General features: G+C 37.3%; 1 protein-coding gene across 2 annotated transcripts in view; it reads right to left on the reverse strand.

The window, feature by feature from the left end:
• Positions 1-20,573, reverse strand: part of LOC132151889 (lipoma-preferred partner homolog) — a 205,560-nt gene that overhangs the window by 131,526 nt on the left and 53,461 nt on the right. For both annotated transcript variants that reach the window (XM_059560397.1, XM_059560398.1), the window contains exon 3: positions 9,235-9,446. In XM_059560397.1, the coding sequence (XP_059416380.1) occupies positions 9,235-9,427 (193 nt within the window). In that variant the 5' untranslated portion in view covers positions 9,428-9,446. The remainder of the gene's footprint in view (positions 1-9,234; positions 9,447-20,573) is intronic.

The following is a 20,573-nucleotide window of genomic DNA, read 5'->3' on the forward strand; positions in this document are numbered from 1 at the left end:
TTTTGTTCATATACATATAATTAAATGGTCACCAAAGCTCTAGTTAACCAAATTAAATATAAATAAATAAATAAATAAAATAAACTTAATTAATAAAATAAAAATAAATAAAAACATAATTTAGGTTTGGAACAACATGACAACATTTTTGGTTAAATTATCTCTTTAAAATATTGCGTCTGTAACAGGTTCACCACACCAAGAACTCTGTACACTTGAGCAGCCACTTGGTGCGATGTAAAAAACAGCAGACACAGCGGGTCACAGTAAATGTCAGACTCTGAGGCATGTGCTGATGCATGCAGCCCAACGCAACCCTAAAGTTCTATGTTACGGATCCGTGTCTAGCACTTTAAGTGACATATGTTATAAATTTTGATAGATTTAATTGGACCACACTTTATACAACAACATATTTGCCCCAAAGAGTTCAAGAGGAACCTGTGAAGGTTATGGCAAAGTTGTAGACTGGCTAATAGAAATGGGGGAAAAAGAATTAAATAACAGGCATACGCCATATGTGGTGGTAGTGGGAAGGGGACAAGCAAACTGAACCCTGTCATTGGCATTCACCCCGTCAGGTGGTCCTAAGTATTGCTAAAAACAGCATCTGAAAAAAGAAAGCTGATATACCTTTTCTCTGAGTTGCACAGATATTATTTTTCTTGCAGTGCAGTGGTCTTCCTTGCACAGAAATTACTGTAAATACATGTGTGTGTGTGTGTGTTGGAGTTTGTAAATATTGTGTATAAGTGAGCTTGTGCAAGTGTGTACTGTATCAGTCTGGTTGAGGGACTAACGGTTCCCCCTAAAACGGGTAAATAAGATGCAGAGGCCACTGTTTTCAGACTGTCTGTCAAGTAACACTACATTTGTTCTTTCAATTTCAATACAGATGAAGTACAGTACATAAACTTTTCACTAAAAAGCAGAAAGGTCTGGAAACTATTTAAAGCAGATGTTTACACGCCCTTCATTCTTTCGTATGGTTTTTGCTTTCTTGAACAACCGAGTGAACAAGTTCCTGTTTTTACTGACTATCCACTGTGAATTAGAAATGCACATACAAATAACATTTTAAAATAACAGTTGAGCACTGAGCTGACTCTAAACTCATACTGCATACATAACAGGCCAGGATGTGGATTTGAGGATTGTCACATCATAGGATGCCCTTGTAATGTAGAAAATGTACGTATTACTGGCTATAAATACTGGTATTTGCTAATAGATGCCTGCTAATAAAAATAGGGATATTAAGGAGACATAAAAGAGAATAAAAGAGAATAAAGTGACTTCCTCAGCAAAATGTGCTGCACATAGTTTTACATGTGGATTATAATTTTCGGAAACCGAGTTAAACATAGATTGTAACCATTAATCTCCAAGTACAGCGTCCCTGGGAAGCCCAAACAAAGGTGATTGGACTCCGAGATGAAAATAACAGCGTTTCGACGACATGGCGACAAACACAAACGCAACTCTTCCTCTTCTCCGTCGGAGTGCAACAAAACCACACACCCCTTTTTCGTGTATTCATGTGGGCGGAGGTTAGTCAAAAAACTGTTTTAGTGACGTCATTACTGCAGGAACTAGAGGGATGTGGTCCAAACGAGTTGTTTTTTTTTTAGGCGAATTCTGTTAAATAAAATATCTCGCTTTGCATTGAACTTTGAGCTTTAGAATTTTACAGATATTATTTATACTCTAACAACAACATTACACACTAACTAAAGTTTAAAACATGGGATCACGAAGAACGGGACCTTTAAAATGAATTTAAAACAGTTAGAAAATGATTTTACATTAAATAAAATAAAATAAAAAGACTGTGAAAATATATTGCAATCAATAGCAAAAATCAAATAGCAGAAAGTAACACACTCACCTAAAGGATTATTAGGAACACCTGTTCAATTTCTCATTAATGCAATTATCTAATCAACCAATCACATGGCAGTTGCTTCAATGCATTTAGGGGTGAGGTCCTGGTCAAGACAATCTCCTGAACTCCAAACTGAATGTCAGAATGGGAAAGAAAGGTGATTTAAGCAATTTTGAGCGTGGCATGGTTGTTGGTGCCAGACGGGCCGGTCTGAGTATTTCACAATCTGCTCAGTTACTGGGATTTTCACGCACAATCTTTTCTAGGGTTTACAAAGAATGGTGTGAAAAGGGAAAAACATCCAGTATGTGGCAGTCCTGTGGGCGAAAATGCCTTGTTGATGCTAGAGGTCAGAGGAGAATGGGCCGACTGATTCAAGCTGAAAGAAGAGCAACTTTAACTGAAATAACCACTCGTTACAACAGAAGTATGCAGCAAATAATTTGTGAAGCCACAACACGCACAACCTTGAGGCGGATGGGCTACAACAGCAGAAAACCCCACCGGATACCACTCATCTCCACTACAAATAGGAAAAAGAGGCTACAATTTGCATGAGCTCACGAAAATTGTACAGTTGAAGACTGGAAAAATGTTGCCTGGTCTGATTAGTCTCGATTTCTTTTGAGACATTCAGATGGTAGAGTCAGAATTTGGCGTAAACACAATGAGAACATGGATCCATCATGCCTTGTTACCACTGTGCAGGCTGGTGGTGGTGGTGTTATGGTGTGGGGGATGTTTTCTTGGCACACTTTAGGCCCCTTAGTGCCAATCGGGCATCGTTTAAATGCCACGGCCTACCTGAGCATTGTTTCTGACCATGTCCATCCCTTTATGACCAACATGTACCCATCCTCTGATGGCTACTTCCAGCAGGATACTGCACCATGTCACAAAGCTCGAATCATTTCAAATTGGTTTCTTGAACATGACAATGAGTTCATTCCACAAATCTCCATCAACTGAAAGATGCTATCCTATCAATATGGGCCAACATTTCTAAAGAATGCTTTCAGCACCTTGTTGAATCAATGCCACGTAGAATTAAGGCAGTTCTGAAGACGAAAGGGGGTCAAACACAGTATTAGTATGGTGTTCCTAATAATCCTTTAGGTGAGTGTATGCTCAAGGGTCTTGGACTTATATTCTGTCTTTATTAAACCAGCACATTGTTTCTTTACTGTTGTGACGTTTTAAAAGATTTTATAACTTTTCAAACAGAAATAAATCCAAAGGGTTTCCTACCTTACGCAGCTGTACACACACCCACACACAATCAGGTTTTTCCACATTTCCCATCAGATTAGTTTAATGTGAACATCAGCGTTAAAAACCTCATTAGCCCTGTACAAACCCTCACTTTGACGAGACACCTTTACAATAATTCCCTATTACTGTTTGCTTTATCTCCTATGATGCTCTTTACTTAATATAAAGTACCCTTGCTCAGATAATTGACACGTTCACTTATCTCCATTAATAAAAAGTCAATTAGCTAGCCAAGGAATTGGGCTTATCCGCTGTAATAGAGGCCTAATGAACTGTCTTCGATTCAAGGCCTCAACTCACTCTATCTTCCAGCATATTTTCTCACACAAAAGTGCACGGGCAGATACAGGACCTAAATCAGCTTTTATGTTCTGTATCTGCCTTTCAACCTTCAATTAGAAACGTTCCAGACAGAAGCTCAGAATAAGTCAAGAGGTTAGTCAGACATGAAGTCATGATGAATTGAACACAACAGACGGTGGCGAACATCGATAACAGGCAGACTTCAAAAATGTGTGCCGTCTGACCACTCTTCAACAGCATGTAGTCAATACTAAACGGCAAAACTGAATGAACAAATTTATATAGTGGCATACAATTTTATTTTTTGACTCGCAACAGTCAAAGTGTCTGAAGAAACAGTTTCATTCAAGTTTGACTGAATATATGACCCCATCAGCTTTGAACCAATTTTAAGCAGGTCCTTGAACAGAATATTACATACAACAAGCCACTCCAAAATAACCATCCAGTAAATACATAGTGTTAAAAAGGTATTGGCTGGCTAACATTAAACGAACATCCCAGCTCTGTTGTTCAAACTAAACCATAAGAAACGTCCTGAATTAATACCAAATAGAATACAAACAAACATGTTTTTCACTGTCAGTCTTGTTCAGCCATGTCTGTATTTCATCTGGTTTATTTTTATGTCGCTTAGCCTTGACTTCATATTGTCATGAAAAGCTGCAAGATGGCAGTAATACACAGAAGCATAAACGAGATATTACGCAACGCATCCACTTCCTGTGGCAAATATTGGATAATATAGGTCTGATACTGTTTTTCAAGCACCTTGTTTAGACAGAGACACCTTAAATTTTGCAGAAGTGTGAACCGCAAAGCCCATGGGAGCCCTTCTAGCGTGACACAAGTGTGTGCACAAACTCCTCCTCTGAGCTCTGTGCAACTGTGAGATTAATAAATGTTTTTATTAAAAAAACATATATATATATATATATTTATTTATATATATTTATTTTTTTATTTATATATAATAAATAAATAAAATAAAAGATCAGTGCAGGATTAAAAGTCACAAAAAAATTTGATAAAATGTGGTGTTCTGGAATTAAATCTTACCTACAATATAACTGATTAATTATTGTTTCATATTACTAGTAAAAGAACAGATTCTGTAATTCTTAAACTACACCAAAATTCAGAAAGCACACGTACGTCTGCAAGAAGCCTGTTAAAGTTCGCTTCATCTGGACAGCATCTGCTGTGTACAAAAATATGACAGATGTTTTTAAGATGTCAGTTTTACATACATTCTAAATCAAAAACATCTTAAAGACATTTTAACTAAATGTCTATTTGATATCTGATAAGAAACATCCTATAGACGTATTGCAGATGAGCAAACACTCCTGCATACATCTCAGTGTATACGCGTGCTATCAGGGAATGTTCCTCCTTACTAAACAGAAGGTTGAAATAATAAAATTATATTTGAAATTACGAAATTCTAAATATTTAAACTTTCCCCAGCACTTTACTGACATACAGTATTTTCACATAAAGATGTTTTTGCTTCAAAACTGCAGTCATCCCTTCTTCTATGAATGACTGTTTTTTGCACTTATGGTGAACATTTATAATCTTTAAAACTGACACCACAAAGGATGCAAATGAGGTTACTTTTGTTAACTGTGCCGTCTGGGTCTTTCTCCATCATTTACTGAAAAACAGGTGGTCTGCTAGGGACTTTTGTGTGTGTGTGTGTGAGAGAGAGAGAGAGAGACACTTGCTCTGCGGCTGTGAATAGTTTCAATCAGCTCCAGAGGTTCAAATCAGTTTTTAGAAATCATACAGAACACAATTGAGCATTTGCAATGTCAATCTGAATAAAAATGCATTTGGCTTTTATTCAGTTACAATGTGTTCAAATAATGTTTACAATGACATGTCCCGGTTGCTCTCACACTATCAAAGATCAGCAGGGTTACAGCATAAAATAAGCCCCCAAGGTCCTCTATATTTCTTTTTTTTTCTGTGAAATGTTTAAAAATAGAATAACTTAATTAATACAATATTCACCATAGAGATTAAGTTAAATTCACATTTCTAATCAGAAAGCTTTATAAGGTCCAGAAAGCCTGTGCTGTAACCATGGAAACCCCTATTTGATAGAGCTGCTATCAGCCAATTAATGCAAGAAAAGAGTACTTTTATTGCAGAAACAAATTCCCAATAATACCCTTAAAGATTTGTGTAAAAAGTTGCCAAAGGGCATGCCGTTAGCTAGGACTTGGTTGATGTCCAGAGAGCATAATAATGCCTGTCTGGGTAGACACTGCAAAGAAATCACACTTTTGGGCATTTATGTGGTTTCACCCATATAAACGTAATGCCCAAGGACCATGTGTCTGTAATCAGTTATCAATAACTCATTCAAATCTGTGAGTATTCTTGTAAAAATGAGCTTCACGGCCTGTTGGGTTTATTTGTCTGGCTGGCTGCAATTTTTTAAACCTTATATAACAAACTACTCATAGAAAACTTCAATATACTCTAAGGATTTGACATAATTTTGACCAAACTCTTATATTTAGGTTTTGATAAAGCTGAAATTCTCATGTTGTCTTTTTAATGCATCTTCACATACTGTATGTAAAACAGCTTCCATATGATCCTCCAGACTGCAAAAAGAAAATTCACCACCACAAACAAAAACATAACAAACAGTAACATACATGTAACAACATCATTTGGTTCCATTGTAAAATCATGTTTGCTTGTTTTCAAAATATACATCTGCTTTGGGGAATTTTCACAATAGTTATTTTTGCTGTAAATTAATAAAAAAAACAGTGAAGACTTTTACAATGTAAAAAAAAATATATATATATTTTACATAAATGCTGGTTTCCATAACAATATTAAGCAGAACAACTGTTTTCAGTTATTTTAAATTGTAATAATAATAATATTAATAATATTTGATAATATTAAAGGTCCCGTTCTTCGTGATCCCATGTTTTAAACTTTAGTTAGTGTGTAATGTTGTTGTTAGAGTATAAATAATATCTGTAAAATTCTAAAGCTCAAAGTTCAATGCCAAGCGAGATATTTTATTTAACAGAATTCGCCTACAAAAAACGACCCGTTTGGACCACATCCCTCTAGTTCCTGCAGTAATGACGTCACTAAAACAGTTTTTTGACTAACCTCCGCCCACAGGAATACACAAAAAGGGGGGCGTGGTCTTGTTGCACTCCGACGGAGAAGAGGAAGAGCTGCGTTTGTGTTTGTCGCCATGTCGTCGAAACGCTGTTATTTTCATCTCGGAGTCCAATCACCTTTGTTTGGGCTTCCCAGGGACGCTGTACTTGGAGATTAATGGTTACAATTTATGTTTAACTTGGTTCCCGAAAATTATAATCCACATGTAAAACTATGTGCAGCACATTTTGCTGAGGACAGCTTCCTCAATCTCAATCAGTTTAACGCCGGATTCGCACAAAGATAATTCTTGAAAGATGGAGCGGTTCCCTCTTTGTCTGGAGAAGGCATTGTTTATGGACCACAACCGGTAAGTGTATTTTATTATTTAAGTTGGTGCGTTTAACAGTTTCTGTAACTTATTACACAAAGGGCAACACTGTTTAGCTTTGTTAACTAGATGTTAGGTCTGTGCAAACAAATCGAATGCAATTTTCATGCGCATCTCGTCAGTAAAAACGCTCCTGTGATTATAAGTACATCTCCAGCACATGCTCCTGCCCACTTGCTTCTCAAAACTAGCCCAATCACATTACCAGGAGGGCAGCGCGCGCTCAGCTGGTGTCGAACCACAGCACAGGAACCGCTGGCACAATCAGAACTCGTTACATATTTCTGAAGGAGGGAATTTATAGAACAAGGAAGTTATCAGCCCGTTTTTATGACAGTGAAAACAGCGGTATACAGATAGGTGAATTGTGTGAAAAATACTGTGTTTTTTTACACGCGAAACATGAACACATGTTATATTGCACACTGTAAACACAATCAAAGCTTCAAAAAAAGCACAAAAAACGGGACCTTTAATATTTTAATGAACCCCTATGGCCCCACACATGCATATTGTCAACCTTCTCACATATAGCACAGAGTTCTGATTAGACCATTGTGTAAGGTGATTACATATGAACACACATTCACCGCCAACAGACTCAACCAATAATAGCTTGGGTTGACAACTAAACAGTGGCTCAGTGGTTAGCTATGCTGTCTTACAGCAAGAAGGTCCCTGGGTTCGACAGGACAGGAGTTTGCATGTTCTCCCTGTGTCTGTGTAGGTTTACGCCGGAAGATCCGGCTTCCTCTCATAACCAAGACATGCAGGTTAGGTTAAACTGAACATCCTAAACTGTCCCCGGACGTGTGTGTGTAAACACAAGACTTTTGTATGGATTAACTGGTTCTCGCCATGAATATAGCCATAGATGCTGAATTGGTGTAAAGAAATAAACAAACATTTAGTTAATATTAAAAATGCTAGTTAAGTGTTATTATTAATATGTAAATTATTAATGCACCTTTAAAATTTCCAAATTATTTTCTTTATCCATTTGTGGATCAAATGAAAAAATTCAATTGGATGCCCTTTTGACAGCTTGTACTATATTTAAAAATGGACAGTCGCTATATTCCACTATATTTGGACTGTTTTTTTTTTTATCTGGATCATTAGATTTATGAACTTGGATTAAGTTCATATCTTTTGGGAGTCAAAGTATAAATACTATCTATATATTTTGTTGTTTTGTAGCGCTGGCAAACACATGTCAGTTATATTGGGGATAATACACTGTCCTGAAATATAATACCACAGAAGATATAGAAATACCACAAAGCCAACAGTCTGATTTAAATGCGCAAGTGTGTGTGTGTGTGTGTGTGTGTGTGTGTGTGTGTGTGTTTCCAGGTGTCTTTTTTTAAGTTCTAAGATAGACCAAGCATATAAATGGCCACCATAGGTGGACTTTCATGGTCCAAAATAAAATGCCATTGGCAAGTCAACAGCTTCAAAGAGCCAGACAAGACTTTTTAGTATGATGCAAGGCAGACCAAGAGTAATTTTGTCCTGCAGTCGTGGTCCAGTAAAATCCCTATTTCAAGCTAGTTTTGCATCTTGAGATTTCGGGTAAAAGCAAGTGGCAACCTTCCACTCTCTCTCATGAAGCCAACACGTAAGTGACTTACACTGTAATTCATCGACTGGCCACTAGAGGCTGGCTGCAAAAGGGAGTCAATCCCATAGGCTCCACATGTTAAAATGCCCAACTTATAGCAGAAAAAAATCATGTTTACAACCTGGTTCAAAAAATTATTTCATGACAACTGTGAGGGGGATAATTTTTTTCATAACTCATCTGTTTAAATTATATTAAGCCTTAAAGTTCTACATAAGTAAGAGTGTGGCCACTTGAGTGACAGTTGGATTGCCGCTGCTGACACTGCTGTCGAACTAGGTGGGCGTGGCTTCAGCAACCAGATCCCACCTTTTTGCCCATTTTTGATTATACGGGAATGACGCATGGTGACGCACTGCCAAGATGGCGATCCCCCGCTCCGCCCACTTTGAACTTCTAAAACACTCATCAGAAAACTATGGGTGACTTCACGGACACTATGTCCATATTTTTATACAGTCTATAGGTAAAAGCCACATTTTAGTCTGTGCAATTCAATTTGCAAATCCTCAAGTGGGAAACACATTTTGCAAACCCATACATGTGTTCTGACCATGGTCATATGCAAATATGTATAAATGCTAATAATTAAAAAGTCAAGGCTATAAGTCTTACCAGCTCCCTCGTGTGTTGCATCCTCAGGATGTTTATAGGGGTTGAACTTGGGCTTGGGAGCCACAACAGGAGCAAACTTCTTAGGAGCCTGTTGCTGGGATACAGAAATACTGGTGGTACCCATGGGTAGGCTTGTCTCCATTCGTGCACTCACATGACCTTGCTGGTCACCATCATAATGGTCACCCCACATATTTCTGGAGTCAAGAAATCTAAAAAACAACAACAAGACCACATCATTATATTGCACTGAGATGTACAGGTCCCAAAGCACCCAGAATACCCACAATGTGTGAGGAATTGTAGCGCTGTCTGAATTCTAGTGATACATTCCTTCCATAAAAATTGAGTTGTTTTTATGCATAACATAGATATGGGTGGATTAGCCATTGTGGTTATTTTCACCAGGGACCTATTTCCATCCCTAGAGCACTGTGCAGTGGTGGCTTCTCCTGCTCTTTGGTCTTAGCTGTGGACTTTACAAAGGAAACTGTGCATTTCAAACACCAGCATAAAAGAACCAGAACAAGTTCAGAGTAGCATCATATCTGATTATTGCATAATTTCATGGTAAGTTCATCCAAAAAATGTTGTCATGACATATGAAGTTAAAATGGCCCTTATGAATACAATTTATGAATGATCCAACTCAAAGAAACTATTTGTTCATACAGTACATCCCCTGAATATGCCATGGAAAGTTATTAAGTCTTAGTTTAACTTAAATTGCGGTTTATTCCTATTTACAAATCTGTTGTATTAGTATGTTTTCATGTCTTGAAGGAAAGATTAGATATTTACAAGTTGAGCACCACCACAAAGTGGTGAAATCTGGGATTTTATTTGAGTACAAAAAGTACTGTACATGATAGGTAAAAATTGATAGCCTGAATGCACTGTAAGTCGCTTTGGATAAAAGCGTCTGATAAATGCATATATTTAAATTTAATTTATTTAATTTAATTTTAAATTTAAATTTAATGTATGGCCATTGTTACAATGTAATGAACAAAGGGTACTCTCCTTCTACAGTATGTTACCTGCACCCAGTTGTCCGTGTTTATTTATCAGTTTTATTTTGACAGCTTCAGGGCTTTTGTGAAAACTTTAGATCATACTTCTGCATTTCTGTCTCCCTACTCAAGGACAGCTGGATTAATCCCAGTGCATTATGGGTGTTATAGTTTTCATACCTTTTTGGGTAAAGGAAATGCCACAGCCCCTTTTCTCTCTTTTCTCTAGTACCAAAGGGTTTTGAACACACTTGACATCATAAGTGCAACTAAATACAAACTTCTCAGAGAACAAGATTTCACCATTATATTTATGATACTTTTTTGTTTGCCTTTTTTGTAATTTTGTAAGATGAGAGCCTCAGTGATCCTCCTCTTCTATTCTATTTACAAGAGTGGCCAGGACATTCCTTAATTGGTTTTATAGAAGAAACAAAGTTATATGGGTTTGGCTTGATATGGGTGAACTATCCTTTTTAAGAGTGTATATTTCAAAACATAAAGTCTCAAGTCTCTATCATTCCTCGAGTTCTCTGGGACGGGCCAAGATGTCAAATAAGATTATGTAATTTGATTTAATCCCTTGCTTCACATACACCACTCACCTATCTATAGTTAGAAGCAAATAACCACCAGTTGCTATACGTGTATCAATTTAAATGAAACCCTAATACATCAGGCAATGAAGAACTGGGGATGTACTAGTTGTGTAGAAGCATAGAAAGCTGCCAGAGAACATGACAGCAGTTCAACTTTCACTGATGTGGTGAAACAAAAACAACCTGACAATATTGATGACTTCTAATGTATTTTATTGACAACTTCAGTAGCATGTAAATGTTCCACAGCTGTGCCACAGCTTTAGTCAAGTTATTAAAATAACTTATTTACTCTTATTTATGTTCGGCTTGTATCTGAGACAGACATATTTTCATAACTGGTGTTGTTTACCTGCTTGGGAATTTAGCTGCAGGGCAGCTACTGTCTATTTTGACTCTAAAAACTGTAACATCTCAACACTTCCCTATTTGGATTATTATTATTTGGATTATTACTTAAAAATGAAGGAGATTACTCTAAAGCAGACCGATTCAAATAAGTATTCATTAGTAAATGGGTTCTACATGGCCTGTTATGAGCTGCAAGTGAGCGGCGATAATAAATAATCCAATAAATAAAATCGTTTGCTATATTTGTTGAAAACGCAGGGGGATTTGATACAAGTGTTGAGGTGCAAATGACTGAACCTGTGGAATGCAGGGATCAAAATAGCTCTGGTAGTTCAAATAAGTTTGATGTTAGCCTGTAATGTGAACTCTCTGCAGAGTATAGTGTAATAAGATAACTGGAGGGTTGAGGTTAAATGAAGTCGCTCTTATGAAAATGATATATATGGTACACAGTATATCGAGTCGCAACTGACTGGTCTTATGGGCCGTAACAAAATCCTCATCATGAATAACACCTCAGGGTGCAATAAATAAAATAAAGCATTTGTTTAGAAGAAATAGATCACAGGTCATCCTGATCGCAAGGTTAACATAAAAGTCAAAAAGGGTAGTACAAAATGTCCTAAAACAAAACTCACCTTCATGGTTTAATAACTGCAACACCACAGGCCCTTCCTCATCAATATGTCAAGCTCAAAAAGTTGAACTGACACTTAAACTGAAACTACAATTAAAACCATAAAAAACTGTTACTTAAAGTAAAATAAACCCTAACTGAAAAATAAATTTAAAACAAACAAAAAAAAAGCACATAAAGAGAAAAGAATGCCTCACTGGAAGAACTCTCTAATAGCTGTTGTTTCACCATTGCAACTGTACTGAAAACGAATGAAACATTATTTGAAATATTTCAACAACACATCTTTCATTTTTTTCTGCCATTGGTCTTTTTTGTGGGTGCCATTGTTGCTCTTTGTAGCCATGTAGCTGTTTTGCTGCATCTGATTGATGTAGGCTTTACATTTTCCCTCCAGAGACGAGCCAAAAGAGCGCACGCACAATTGTGTTTCTAATATCGTCTAGCCGCAACACACGGCAGAACCTCTTTACCGAGCTTCCCCATTGATCCTTCTGTGTCAGAGCTCTCCGTTTCCCATCATTCTGCTCACACACAGCTCAATGGCCATAAAAGGGAACAGTGTAAGGGCAGGGGACAATACCTCACAGTAACGGTTCTAACACACCTGAACTTTCTGGATAAAGATGGTTTCACAGCAGATTCTATGGGCTACAGGAATCTATACAGCATGTTTCCTTACAAAAAAAACAAGGTGTGTTATATTTCCTGACCTCTGTTGCAGACTCTATTATAATGCCTGCAGAGTGTGTGTGAAAAGAATAAAGCACAGCTTAACCTCAACCCCGACCTCTTCAGTGAGAAAGAAAACAGTGAGCAGGGGGATGAACGTGGATCAAAGAGACTATAGTTCGATGGAGACACAGGACGTCAGTGGGAAGAGGTACAAAGGGATCAACCTTTCCAGCTTGTTTTGTAAAAGCAAGAGGAGCCTTCAAAAAAGAAGATCCTTTTTTGATTTGTTAGAGATTTATTCAAGAAGTCATTTCTACACATAGGGAAAAAGCACCAACAGTACAATGGAACTTTTTTCCCCTTCTTTTTCTTTTTATAGCCTACAATAGAATCTGTAAAAAATTAGAAATTAAACGTTTTTTTTTAAAGGTAACTATACTTTTATTCAGAAAGTATGCATTACATTGGACAGAAGTGATAGTAATCAGTTGTTGTTGTTACTTATTTATTATTTAAAAAAAAAAAACATTTCAAATGAATGCTGTTCTTCTGAAATTAATATTCATCAAAGAGTCATAAAAAAAATTGCTTCCACAAAAATATAAAGCAGCAAAACTGTTTTCAACATTGTTAATAGTAAGAAATGTTATTTGAGCATGAAATTAATGGCTGAGAATTCAGCTTTGCCAGAAGTATAAATTACACTTCGAAATATGTTAAATATAAGTTATTTAAACTCTAATAACTTTACACAATATTATTGTTTTAACACTATTTTTCATCAAATAAATGCAGCATTACTGAGTATGTAGACTTACATAGATCCCAACATTTGAAAGGTTGTGTATTTTTTCCTTTAAAAATTAAATAATCTATCTTTTAATTATTACACACAAACTTCAGAATTTCATTTACAATACCATGGGAATATATTAATGTTTCAGAACCTAAGTGCCATAATAAATACCATTAATACCACTACTGTCACTGTACTTTTTTCTAAGGGTGGCCTTTGTTATCATCAGGGCCTAATTAAAAGACCAGTTTACTGTTGAAGTGCTCAGCTGTCCGAAGGGAGACACTGGAGAATCAAAGCATTCAATCGCTGACTAATCAAACAGCTAAGACCATGTGTTTGTACTGTAGACATGAGCTTGAGCTTCTGCCACCTTCCCACTCCCAGACTTCACAGTGACACTTACAAATACTCGACAGGCCTGTGAGCATGTGTGTGAGTGTATTAGTGTGAAAGGAATATGAAAACAATGTGATATGAAATGCTTTTCTAAGGGTGATCAGAACATCACACAGGCCATACAGGATGACATTTCAGGTAGAACACAAATTTCATTTTATCTGGCACTGTATTTTTCCATGGAAGCCATCTTAATGGTCTGTGACAATTTGTCAGCCTTTGCTGTGTTGTCAAGCAATGACATGGCAGGTCATGTGTTGCAACAGACACCGAGAGCCAGCCCTGATCTGAAGGTTAAAGTGACACGTAAACAACGCCACAGACACTTGAGAATAAACAAGATACTACACTGCACTCTGACTTGACTAAAAAGTCACACACACACACACACTTCCTGTATCTCAAAAGGACAGATGATGGAATGAGGACTCTTACACTAGGGCTGTCGCGGTTAAGAAATTTCCCCTGCGGTTATTATGGGTGGCTCAATAGCGCAATTTGCGGTATTACCGCCGTTTTTAATTTTTTTTTAAATTTTATATACCCAATTTATCCTGATTTTGTTGCATATAAAGCTCTATTGTTGAGTTATGTAGCAAACCAGTATATTGTTGCTTTTTTAACTGACAGAGGCACGTTTTAAAACATTTTTGTTTATTGTTAAATGCCAAACAGCAACAAGAACATGCGTTTTCCAATAATAAAAAATTAAAGAAATCAAAGAGTTCTAACATGTATTACACGTATTTGCACGCGACTTTGGACAGCAGCGGAAATCTAGACTTATTATCGTGCCACCACTGGCCCACCAGGACAGTGGATTCGCGTTGGAGTCGATGCACTCCTCAAGCAGATAGCGTGTGTGTGAGCTCGTAATCTGCTCACGCTCTCTTGGTTATGGGCACTGACGCGGTGGTTGTCTGTGACTTCAGCAGGTATGCCTGTTACTTTCACGGCTGTATTTTACAGATTTCGCAAAGGCTTCAGCTACTCCTAACTGTCGGCCGGTACCGGTCTCAGCTGTTCTTTTTAAAGTTGCTCCGCGACCTGATGCTTGAGGGGGCAGCTGTGCTGGATGACAGGGGACACTCTAAAACGCTTACCGTAAAAAATGCTTAACATGGCTTAATGCACTAAGACAGTGATATTAACGGACCAAACTCACTAAACATTATACTAATAAAGTATATATGTACAAAAAAACAGATGAGCCCTGAATATGAATGCAAGTCGTTTAATAACACGTTAAGCCTTATGATGGTTTTCTATGGGAGGAAAAGGCTTAACGTATTTTAAATGCGTTGAATTTATATTCAGGGATCATCTGATTTTTTTTGTAGATACTATACTTTATTAATATGATGTTTAGTGAGTTTGGTCCATTAATATCACTGTATTAGTACGTTAAGCGTTTTAGAATGTCCCAATGACCTCAAATAGATGTACAGTATTGCCGCGTCACAGGAACCTTTTTGCCGCAAATTTTGCATATCGGCTCATCTAAATTTGCTGGCTTGCCCTTTTCATTGGGTTGAAAGCCGAAATGTTCCCAAACTGGCGACGTGACATTAGGTTTTGGGACGAGATTGAGCGCCTCCCATCGTTTCAGCCGGCCTATTCAAAACAAACGAAGCACCATAAAGCTAACGTTACAACGGCTCACGAGAAAATTACAGTCGTAATCATATTGTATCATTAATTTATTTAACATTGAATGCACAGTGACAAATTGAAAAAAAAAAACAAGAAGGCCACAGCCTCATATAAAAAATAAAAAAAACAAACACTGCGGTTGCCGCGGTTTCTGCGGTTTGCTTGTCAATTGCGCGGTATTACAATATTGTTACAATATACAATATAAGCTTCAAACAGAAAAAAAAATCCAGAATGGATGGAGAATGGAGAAAGACCACAATGGAATAAGAGTTGGATGAAGAGTTTGAATCGGACCGATTTTCATCATTTCAAACCGCAAACCATCTCAAAGAAGAAGCCATCAGAGGTCAGGGAAGGGCTGTTATTGTTTCTTGTCTCTGTGGATTGAGTGAATACAGCAGGGATGGCAAGGGAGTGAGACGCAGGGCTAAATTAGCACTTATATGCACCGTGAAACAATACCCAGAGAGCTCAGCAACATGAATAACAGCTTTAAAAATTTAAAGTTCCCCATCTGTGCTCAGGACCCCGGCAGAGCCCACTTAGCTCTCTGCTTTCCACAGCTGGTTGAACGGTTGAGCGGGCTAATGCAACATTACACAGACGAGGGATCGCCTCATCCCTACACTGCTCTGTTTGGAAACATGGCCTTGTTAAGAGTTCAAGTGGGCATTAAGGAGCTGAAAATGTTTCGTGAACGTGTGGGGTAAATATTTGACAGTACCACTAGGTTGCCATGTGCTGACATATTAATAAACGCAAAAGGCCGCTTTGGAGCTCTTCCAAGTGTTGAAAGTTTAATATGGAGAGTGGATGGCAGCGTTTAAACCGGTCTCCCCAGTCAGAGCAGGAGGACAAGTCCAGCTTTCTCTCAATCCACACTGTCATCTCAGCCAGAGCTTTTTTACATATTCAAATTCCATTTTCATCTACCAAACAACTGAAAAAAAACACATAGCTGCACTCTGTTAGATTGTGTTCGAGTTTAACTGATCGAATAGTACCAGTAGTTTTGAATTTAATACTGACACCTACTGGCCTGGATGAATGAAGTGTATTACACATCTGCTGCTCGACACTAAAGCTCTTTATTTATTTGTTCCTTTTCATCTGTTTTTCTCATACTGCAAACATTAGTATAAAGAACTGCATGATGAAGCTGGTCGTACAGGCCATATGCCAACGTGGCGGCACCTATAAAAGGGCGACCCACTCCGTGTAATCAAAACAGCTTTTAATGATTTGCTTTGAGTCTTCTTAATCTCATTTGTGTACATTTTGCAACTTTAATCATATTTCACAAGTTATGTTAATACCTCTCCAAATAATTTTTAAATAGCAAAAATTGACCCTTAAAATAAAATATCCATCCGGAACGACAATAAGACAGTCCTTAACATCAGCTTTTATTGTTTTTTGCTGCATCTCACCAGCAGCATGTTGTGATGATTTTCCCGAACACTGACAGAAGCCAACACTGGTCACAGAGAAAGTTATTAATATTTCATCAAGTTTACCTGACCTTTATCCCTGCAGTAAATCCAGCAGAGACAAAAGTGAGAGAGAACACAAATGATTACAACACATAAGAACCACCAAGTTCAGTCAGCTGGGATTGTTCTTATCATCACCATAGTTTTGTCACTGTTAATACTACAGGTATAGTACTACTGAAAGCCGAACACATAGAAGACTTTGTTTATGCTCAAAGATTCCTTATCTAGAGCCCCGTTTTATAAGATATCCAACAGCATTACTGTCTGGTCCTCTAATCTCCAACATCAAAGATGAAACTGTGACAGGGAACAGTTCAGGAACAAGATAAAACAGTGAGACTGGACCTGTTGGGCAGGCTTTTATTTTTTGCTATTAATGAAGCTCAACGGTTATCTATCAGTTGTAGTCACTGTTATCCCAGATGATTTTCATGTACTGGAAACCAAGGGCCAACAGTGCATTTGCCTATTAGATCTGCTCATCCGGCAATTGAGTTTTTATTGCAGATAACAATCTCAAACTGTCTCATTATATTATCTGACACATGCAGAGGGAGGGTCTGGCTGTCTACATTTAGAGAAGTGGTTGTATCATTTCCCCCAAAACGATGATACGCAAATTTAGCCAAAACTGGTTGCTTGATTGTTATACATTTATACACACACACACACACACACACACACACACTAAGGGTTGGCTGTTGGCATCTACATATGCTAGAAATCATTTAGCTGGTGCAGGGTCAGTCGCACTGGAGTTCAGTCTCTCTACTCGCAACATCCCCTGGGAAGATATCTCATTCTTACAAAGAGCTTATTAGGTTAATAAGGAAGCCTAACAAAACCAGCACTAATCAAATGACAAGGCCACCACTGATTTGTTTTCCAAATTAGCCTAGCGTTTGAGAAAGCTCATGCCGTTTGATAGGCATTACAAATGGGATTAAAACAATGCCTCACTAATATGGAAGAGATCTCAATTCCCCCTCCATCTGCGGCAGACAAGGAAACGGCCTCGTTCGCCAGGCAAATCAAGATGAAGGCAAACCCTCGCCATGTTTAGCATACTGCCTGCTAAACACTTTTAAGCCATGTTGGCATTTGATCGTTTCGTGCGAGGACATCAAGAAGCACGTTACCCCATGTTGATTTTTAAAGGTTGAGACCTCCAAACAGGCCTGAAATATCGGCTCTCTTCCATGTCTTTTTAAAAAATATATGCATTCAGTTCCCCTGATAACAAAACATGTTTATCAAACCCATAAAAATTTCACGGCTTCACAGCTTGTCAGAATGTTTCTCAAGTGCCTTTATGGATTCATGGCTTTTTGGGACTCTCCAATTCAGCTCCCATGTGACAGGGATCCAGAGTTTCACAGTGTAAAATGGTAAATATAAATATCAGTATTTGATAGAGAGTGACAGCTCCATATTGGCAAAGGATGGAATCAAATGGATTTGGACAGCTTGCATAATAAGTGGGTTTTGATTTTGGAGACAGCCAATGGTGTTTTAGAACATCTTAGGGATTCGTGCCTACCACCTTTAAAGTGACTGTTAAAGATTGACACATGTCAGCGCCGTTCACCTCAATAGACCCCAAGGTGATCTGACTTCGACCCATAAACAAACATAGATAAATGAGGGAGCAATCATTTGAAAGTTATAAACATTTATAGGTCACTGGAGGATAAGTGACATCGCTTGAATATTATAAGAGCATTAAAATATAATTCTAACAATTATACAGAAAATGGCATTGGACAAAGTGTCTTGATGAGTCAGGACATCCTTTCTGAATGTAACCTAACAGCTTTTTACTTGAAAGCAGAATAGTAAATAAATATTTATTTTATACTTATGCATGCAACATACTGTATGATATGAAAAGTAGTTAGGAAACTAAAACCACCATCTATGCAGAAACTATTAAAGGAAAAGAGACATTTTGAGACTATTTAAAAATGGAAAAAGCCAAAATGTTAACCTGCAAATAAACACATTTAAATATAAACCTTGTTTCCAAGTGATCTGATAAAAATCAAGGCCTTCTTACTCTTGGAAATTGCCTAAAATTGGCCAATCAAGTTTAAAACTTGTTTTGAGAAAGTTCTTGCCATTGTGGTCAGTGGTGTACAATACATACAGTGTAAGACACACACACTGTCTTTTCTATTTCCTGTATGAAAGGGAAAAGAGAGAAAAAAATAGAACAAAAACATCGTCTTGGACAGATTTACAAGTATATTTAGGTTTCTAAGATAGAATGCCATAAAATTTCCAGTCCAAGTATTTCTTACAGAAACTAGGACTGCGCAATATATCAAAATAAAATCAAATTTGCAATATGCCTCAGTGCCATCATCAAATGGCAAAAGCTATGAATTAAAGGATTAGTTCACCCAAAAATTAAAATTATGTCATTAATGACTCACCCTCATGTCGTTCCAAGCCCGTAAGACCTTCGTTCATCTTCGGAACACAGTTTAAGATATTTAAGATTTAGTCCGAGAGCTTTCAGTCCCTCCATTGAAAATAAATGTATGGTATACTGTCCATGTCCAGAAAGGTAATAAAAACATCAAAGTGGTCCATGTGACATCAGAGGGTCAGTTAGAATTTGTTGAAGCATCATATATACTTTTTAGTCCAAAAATAACAAAAACTAAGATTTTATTCAGCATTGTCTTCTCTTCCGGGTCTGTTGTGAGCGCGTTCACAACACTGCAGTGTAGTGATGTCCGATTCGCGAACAAATCATTCGATTTAACCGGTTCTTCCTAGTGAACCAGTTGAACCAGTTCACCAAATCAAACTGAACCGTTTGAAACGGTTCACGTCTCCAATAAGCATTAATCCACAAATTATTTAAGCTATTAACTTTTTTAACGTGTCTGACACTCCCTCTAAATTAAAATAAACCAAAATCCCGGAATAATTCAATTACTCAAACAGTACACTGACTGAACTGCTGTGAAGAGAGAACTGAAGATGAACACCGAGCCGAGAGAGATAACGAACGAAAGATTGACTCGTTCTCGAGTCAAGAACCAGTTGCATTGGTTTTCTCTCTTCACAGCAGTTCAGTCAGTGTACTGTTTGAGTAAATGAATTACTCCGAGATATGGTTTATTTTAACCCAGAGGGAGTGTAGACACGTTAAAAAAGTTGAGAGCTTAAGTAATTTGTGGATTAATGCTTATTGGAGAGGCAAATAGTTTCAAACAATTCAGATCGATTTGGTGAACTGGTTCAAGAAGAACTGAGGTCTTACGGGTTTGGAACGACATGAGGGTGAGTCATTAATGACATAATTTTCATTTTTGGGAGAACTAACCCTTTAAGTAAATAAATATATGCACTGCGTGTTTCAAAGTGAAGTTTTTTCTTTAAGAAAAAAAAAAACCCCTGTCAACAAAGGAGAAGCTTTAAGGGCTCCCTGTGGGTTTCCGTCAAAATATAGGTTTGATGTTTAATGTTTGAAAATGAAGATTTTTTTTTTTCTAGTACAACTGTAAAATTACAGTACTCATTTTGTCATAATGTCTTCATTTTCAAACATTAAACATGTTCTTGTAACATGTATACCCAAGTGTGCATATCTACATTTTTATGGCCTAAAATAGCTCGCACTAAAAAGACCTTAAGAAAAAAGTACTTTTTTCAGATTTTTTTAAAACAGACCTTTCAAGTCTATTTAAAAAGACTTATAGAGCT

The sequence above is a fragment of the Carassius carassius genome, chromosome 10, assembly GCF_963082965.1.
Source record: "Carassius carassius chromosome 10, fCarCar2.1, whole genome shotgun sequence".
Taxonomy (NCBI): Eukaryota; Metazoa; Chordata; class Actinopteri; order Cypriniformes; family Cyprinidae; genus Carassius; species Carassius carassius.